Source organism: Physcomitrium patens, chromosome 22 (assembly GCF_059467195.1).
Source record: "Physcomitrium patens ecotype Gransden chromosome 22, ASM5946719v1, whole genome shotgun sequence".
Taxonomy (NCBI): Eukaryota; Viridiplantae; Streptophyta; class Bryopsida; order Funariales; family Funariaceae; genus Physcomitrium; species Physcomitrium patens.
In genome coordinates this window covers 14,213,985-14,220,727 of record NC_143431.1, presented here as the reverse complement: position 1 = coordinate 14,220,727, position 6,743 = coordinate 14,213,985, and the positions used below count along the sequence as shown (strand labels likewise).

General features: G+C 41.6%; 1 protein-coding gene across 6 annotated transcripts; it reads left to right on the top strand.

The window, feature by feature from the left end:
- Positions 1–1,195: 1,195 nt before the first annotated feature.
- LOC112275252 (protein ANTAGONIST OF LIKE HETEROCHROMATIN PROTEIN 1) lies at positions 1,196–4,568 on the top strand. 6 transcript variants are annotated; one of them, XM_073530338.2, is made up of 3 exons: positions 1,196–1,349; positions 2,015–3,440; positions 3,550–4,568. In XM_073530338.2, exons 2-3 carry the CDS (start codon positions 2,462–2,464, stop codon positions 3,954–3,956), a joined length of 1,386 nt encoding a protein of 461 aa, XP_073386439.1. In that variant the 5' UTR covers positions 1,196–1,349; positions 2,015–2,461; the 3' UTR covers positions 3,957–4,568. The 6 variants fall into 6 exon arrangements, with proteins under 6 accessions (XP_073386439.1, XP_090102358.1, XP_024361235.1 ...); XM_090246232.1 differs by lacking the exon at positions 1,196–1,349 and adding an exon at positions 1,360–1,478; XM_024505467.2 differs by lacking the exon at positions 1,196–1,349 and adding an exon at positions 1,485–1,635.
- Positions 4,569–6,743: the final 2,175 nt, after the last annotated feature.

The following is a 6,743-nucleotide window of genomic DNA, read 5'->3' as shown; positions in this document are numbered from 1 at the left end:
GATAGACATCATGACTTGATTTAGAGAATAGGATTAAAAGCCTTTTGAAAGTTAGGAAAGTGGGAGTGTTGAAAATCAGCAAGTATTTGCTTAATTACAACCACATAGAAATTAAGCATAGTATGTTGCTAATAGTCAAAAGGTAGCAAAGAGTTAAAAGAAGTTACTATGGTGGCACCTAAGATTTAGTTGGATGAAGTAGAAATAGATGTGATATCAAAAGGATGGAAGTTGCCTTGTTGGTTAGCAAATTACCACCTATTAGTAAAGGGTGTTGGAAGTAAGAATTATCTTACTCCACACTTCTGTTTGTGTGTAAACCTTGCTGATGCTAAGTGTTTGTAGCTTTTGGACTTCTTTTCTTCAATAGTTTTTGTACTCAATGAATGTGTTACTTCAATTGCATTCAATAGACACCAATGTCTATGTAACAAATGTTGGTATGGAGATTGGTGATTGGTCAATAGCTGTATTTATTCATAATTTTACTTGAGAAATAACAATTGAAAAAATTGGATAAATCTACTTTGTGAGATCTCCGGCTTTCTTTACCTTGTCTGATTTCCAATGTCTAACGTAGAACTCTAAGCATGAGCATGACTACTTATAGCAATCTCGGGAATTGACTACAGTTGACAAACTGTTGATCAAGAAGTGAACCTCAGCGAAGTAATGAGAAGATTTTTTAAAAATTTAGACTAGTTCAACATGCATAATAACCTGTAATAACTGTTCTTTGGATCGAACACACTTCGATGATCGACATGAAACACAACTTGCTGTATAGCTAGATGTTCGGTTATACTAGTACTACTATGAATGTGTTACGAGTTGTCGTCACGCAACAGGCTTCCTCGCCTCGCAAGGAAGATAGTAGATAAATTGCATTTGCAACCAAGATGATTGCTATAAGTAGTCATGATTGCGGCACTGAAATAACACCTTTGTTTTAAAGATAAATAGGTTGCGACGAGGAATGGAGGGCTTCAAGAAAATTGAGATAATAGAGATGGGAGGCATTCTGACGAAAGGAGCTCAACTACTGCAGACGGTAGACGAAAAGTAAGTGGCAACATCGGAGTAAGAGAGGATTCAGTTCTAGAATGCAACAGAGGTAACGACAGACTCTCTGCATTAAGGAACAGAATCAAATAATCCACCGCCAAAGCTTTAGCACATGCTCATAGTGTGAACATCAAATTCCAACTGCAAAGAAGCCCATGATCGATCAAACGTCGGCCATCTGGGCAACGGATACGGAGTGTTCAGGCAGAATTTGTGACAGGCTACACGACCAGAGGAGGTTGTGAGGGTGAGAGCGAATTCTATTCAGATGATAAACCTGAGAGGTAAATCTACATGGTCTCAGGAATCGACTCGTCCTTCCATGTATCTAAATTTCGAAGAAACTATTGAAAGCAACATGGGAGCTCGTAGTCTCTAATTAATTACCGATGTGCCAGTAATGGCTCTACAAAGTAAGCCAATAAAACAATCTGCTGGAAATTTTAAGATATATCATCAAAGACATGGTTTGATCAAAACCTTCGTCTGCCAAGAAAATTCTGGTTTTGAGGCTATTCTATCTCACCATCGAGACACAAGCACGCTTTTGACGGACAGCAATCATCCTCGGTAGTGCCGCAACCAGGTTTAGGATTTAAGGTTTTGGGTCCGATCTTTTCCTGTCAACTGGCATTTGAAAGTTTGAACCTTAGCGCCTTAGTCACAACCTTGCTGTGTGTCGAAGCTTTGCAAGTTGGTGAATCTGATCCGAACAGATCCTTTCTGCAAAGTGTGGCCGAAAATACTACATAAAGAGGAATTCCTTTCAGACGACATAGTATCAGTATGGAAATGACATGATCTATGCACGAATTCCTTAAAAGAATCAATACAGAATTGATGGCACGTCTTGCTTATGGCATAGAGGTCGGATCATTTTCTGCTCGCCAACTGTATTTTCCTTGCGTTGAGATGGTGGTTCTGATGTTCTTGCTCAGTGTTCCTGCAGTGGATCTACAATCTCCTTGTGTTGCAGTGACATTCGGTGATTGCCGCGAACTCTTCGTTGCAGTTTCAAATTGCACCTCGACGTCCAGGACCGCGGCGGCTTCTGGGAATTGGGCCAAATCTGAAGCGGACTACATGTGCTGACAGACGAAACCATATTTCAGGAAGGGATTCTTGTCGATTCCGATTTAATTGTTCTGCCACTCGATCTAGTCTTCCAAGTTGAACGGTTCAAGTTCAGAAACTGAAAGAGTTAGGGTTAGGGTTAGACTGAAAGTAATGACATTTGGCTTCACGTATTGCCCACAATAGTTGTCTTGGTGAATTTCTGCATGTAGTGGTCTGCAGGTACTTGACAGAATATCTGGTGTGATTTTCCTTTCAATGTAGTGCGAGTGTTCAAAAATTGTGCTGAAACTGAAATTTGGTTCATGCGGTGGGTCGTTGGATGTGTGTCGTGTTGCAGAGATTGAGTTGCGTGCAAGAGTACATCGGTCACGGTAGAAGCTGTGGTCTTGAGGTGGGAAGCGGGATGGAACTGAGTAAGTTTCTGTTGCTGTTTACGACAACCAATATGTTTCTGGCGAGCAAAGGTGAGATCCAAACAATGGCAGATCCCATGCTTATCGACTCTGCGCTCACAGATTTACTCTCAGATATGCCCTGGGCCCCGATTTTCTTTATCATTTGCACTGCTGTTCTAGCCACTATGACGTCGTCCCCACAACACCAAGACGAATGGTTAATTCCGGGACAGAGCACGCTCTGGCGGAGGCTCAACAAGCGCGTCGGAGTGTTGAACCCGATGATGCAGGAGAAGCAGTGGATTAAGCACTGTCGAATGTCGTACCCTGCCTTCGTGTATTTGGTGGAGGAGCTGCGGCCGTACATGTTGCCGAATGCCCAGATGGTGAGAGAGCCTGTGGAATTGGAGCTAGCGGTGGCTATAGTGCTGAATCGGTTGGCATCCGGAGCTTCGCCGGCCGTGATTGGAAACCTCTGGGGTGTGGGAACAGCAACTGTTGTGAAATACACGAAGCTCGTGACTTCTATATTCGCAAGCTGCGAGAAGTTGTACTCCAAGTACATTGTTGCTCCTACTGGCGAACGACTCGAACGTATTAGTAAGAAGTTTTTTCAAGTAACGGGCATTCCGAATGTTGCTGGTGCCATCGACGGCACTCACATTGTGTTACAGAAAAAGCCAGACCGCGCGACTTGCCCTGCTGACTTTTGCTCTGGGGAAGGCAAAGATGCTTTCTACTCGGTTCTTCTTCAGGGTGTTTGTGATGCTGATAAAGTCTTTTGGGACGTGTGTTGTGTTGCGCCCGGCGGGTCGAATGACTCAGAACACTTAAAGTCAAGCAGTTTGTGGACCAGATTGTGGGAGAAGGAGGTTCTGAGGGAGCCTGTCATCAGTTTACAGGGTATTCCTGATGACTTAAGTACCGTCTTTGTTCAACAAATTGTAGCTGATTGCACCTCGATGTCTTGTCTAGCCAGATCCTTAGGGATCCTATGCTGTGATGTGTGCAGGTGTATCCATCAGGCCCTATTTGGTGGGAGATAAGAACTATCCTTTACTTCCCTTCTTGATAAATCCATTCGACACTGCTCCAGCAGAAACGCAAGCGGAGTCCCTGTTTGATGCTCAACTGCAGAAGGGGCATGCAAGCATCGTCACAACATTTGGCATTCTTAAGAACCGGTGGAACATTCTGAAGAACCTCAACGTGGACCTCAAGTCTGCTCCTCAAACTATCGTGGCCTGCTGCGTGCTCCACAATTTCTGCCAACTGTCTAACCAATCGGAGCCCAAAATACAGGTGGATGATGCACTCAATCACAATGTCCCGGATCATTACAGTGACGATGTTGGAGGGGAGGAGACACGGCAAGCCTTGTTCTTGAATTGGCTTACGCAACATCAAATTTTGATTTAAATGTTTCTCCACAGTGATCACATAGCATTATATAAGTCTGCATCACATCACGCAGAAGATGTTTGCAACAGTGCCTGGATCGACCTTAAGGTGAGAATGGATGCTGAGGATTTCTTCAATGGTCTGCCGAATTCGAATGGGAGCTAGACTTGCATAGACATCAGTTGGGAAGCAGGTGAATTACGCTGCAGATTAGGGCAACGATAATCAGATTGCCAGTACAAATTTGAACTCTTTTCTCCCGACCAATGTCCTCAGCGTACTTTGACAGAGGTCGTGAGAGGAGGATGCTGCTCCGCACACCATCAATATCTAATGGTGCAATTCACATGCAGAATCAATACTGGCTCTCACAAATTGTTGGCTTTTTCCGCAGCCTGGTGTTGTTATTCTAGCTCGTCAGAGATTGCTTTTTGTGCGAGAAGTTTCCTTTGACTGGCTGTAGAGTAGCTGGGCATGTTGGTGACCGTGATCTTTCTCAGGCGGATTTACACGTTTCTCCCAAAACACTCAGATCCCGGGCGGATTCTTGTTCTTGTCTGGCTCATAGTCTGCAATAAAAGTTAACACCTTTGTAGTTGCCACCACTGGGGGTGGCATTGAGTTCATCGATCCACTTCCCAATTGCACCACAGATGTATTCGTTGTTGGATGGACTCAATAAGTAGCGATCTGCCGTCAAACCCTACCATGCTGTTCTTGCTTGCCCAGTGTCTTCCTCCTTTCCCGGAGAATCTGAATCCTATCTTCGTTGACCTGAGAATGTACACGCTTCGGAGTCTGATATAAGTGCACACTCTCAACCCTCCTGCCCCATCCCCCCTTTGTTGCTTCTCTCTAGCTCTCTAGGCGGCGCAAATCATTTCATTACTGTGATTCCGTGCAGCAGCAAACCACAGAGCTGAGTTCTTCATTAAATTCATAAATTTCACTGCACTGAATTTATGGATCATAAAATGTGGGAAGGATTTTCTTGTCTCACTGATAGTTTCGTGTGCAGCGAGGTCTCCTGGTTTCTAGGTGGTGAGTTAAGCATTGTAGTGTCGGAATTCACGATTTGAGAACTGTCTAGGGTACCTACTCATGAAAAATTGGAATTCAATTGTCGACATCACGTCGTACAATAATCGACATCACGTCGTGAAAAAATCATCATCAAGTTTTGTTAGTAGCACACATATTTACACAGAAAAATGAATGGACTAGTAAATAAATAAATAAATAAATAATCCATGTGAGAGTGATCCCCAAAACAAGTACTGTAGGAAGAGTACCGAATTGCGGTACCAATGTCCCATTCAACATCAAAACCACGACCTCAAAAGCTGGATAGAGCTGGGAAGATTCCAAAATCATCGAGCTAAGCTCATCTGCAACTTATCCATACAAGATTTTGGAAGAATCTTTGAGCGGGAATACAAATTCCTTTAACTACAAATCTATAAATCTAAAATCATATTTGTTGTCTTTGTTACAATGTAATCAATCATCTTTAAAAGTAACTTTTCAAATTAAATTAAAAAAAAAGACAATAAAACATAGATTTATAACATTAGTTTGTAGAATGAAACTATTGAAGAAATACAAGCAAGATACAAGTAGAAATCAATAAAATTGTACCTAAGAGAAGTATGGAATGAGATACTTCTTACTTCCAACACCCTTTACTTATAGGTGGTGGTTGCTAATCAACGAGGCAGCTTCCATCCTTTTGATATTACATCAATTTCTACTTCATTCAATTAAATCCTAGGTTCTTTCTTAACCTAACCGCCACCTAAATCCTAGCCACCACCTTAATTACTTCGTTTCACCTTTTTATTGCCCTTTAACCAATAATAACTTATCTAAGATAATACTTACTTATTTTATCATATCCATGGTAATACTTATTTATTTTAATACTCCCACTTTGCTATTGGTCAAAGGCTATTAATCCTAGTACCTTTATTAACTTTTGATGCTTATCCTTCACTAGTACTTTTGTGAGCAAATCAACAAGCATGTCTTCCGATGCACAATACTTCATATCAATCACTTGCATTTCAATCTTCTCTCTTATGAAGTGATGTTAAATGTCAATGTGCTTGATTCTTGAGTGATGCTTTAGATTCTTAGCAAAAGCAAGACATCTTTGGTTATCACACTTCATTGGAGTTGCTCCCATTTGCACAAGTCCAATGTCTTCTAAAAGTTGTCTAAGCCAAATTGCCTCCATTGTACCATGATTTGCTGCCATGTATTCAGCTTCCATTATGGACCTTGCAATTATTGGTTGTTTCTTGCAATTCCATGAGATTGCTCCCACTCCAACAAAGAACACATATCCCATTGTTGATCTTATATTATTTACATCTTTAGTCCAATCCGCATTATAATAACCATGTAATGCAATGTTACTGCTTCTAAGACACAATTTGAAGTTTAAAAAGTCTTTTAAATACCTCATGATCCTTTTCATGGGTGTCCAATGGATTGGTCCAGCCTTTGATATGTGTTGACTCACAACACTCACCGCATATGCAAGATCCACCCTTGTACTAACCATTGCATACATAAGTGAGCCTACTGCTGCCTTGTATGGAACATCTTTCATTTCTTCTTCAACTTCAACAAATTCCTCATCCGTGAGCTTTATCAACTTCAAATTTACCTCCAAAGGTGTTCCAATGGACTTGCATTCTTCTATTTTGAACCGTTTCAACACTTCTTCAATGTACTTCTTTTGGCTCAATGTAATGATCTTCTTAGCTCGATCTCTCACAAATTCCACTTCTAAGCAATAGT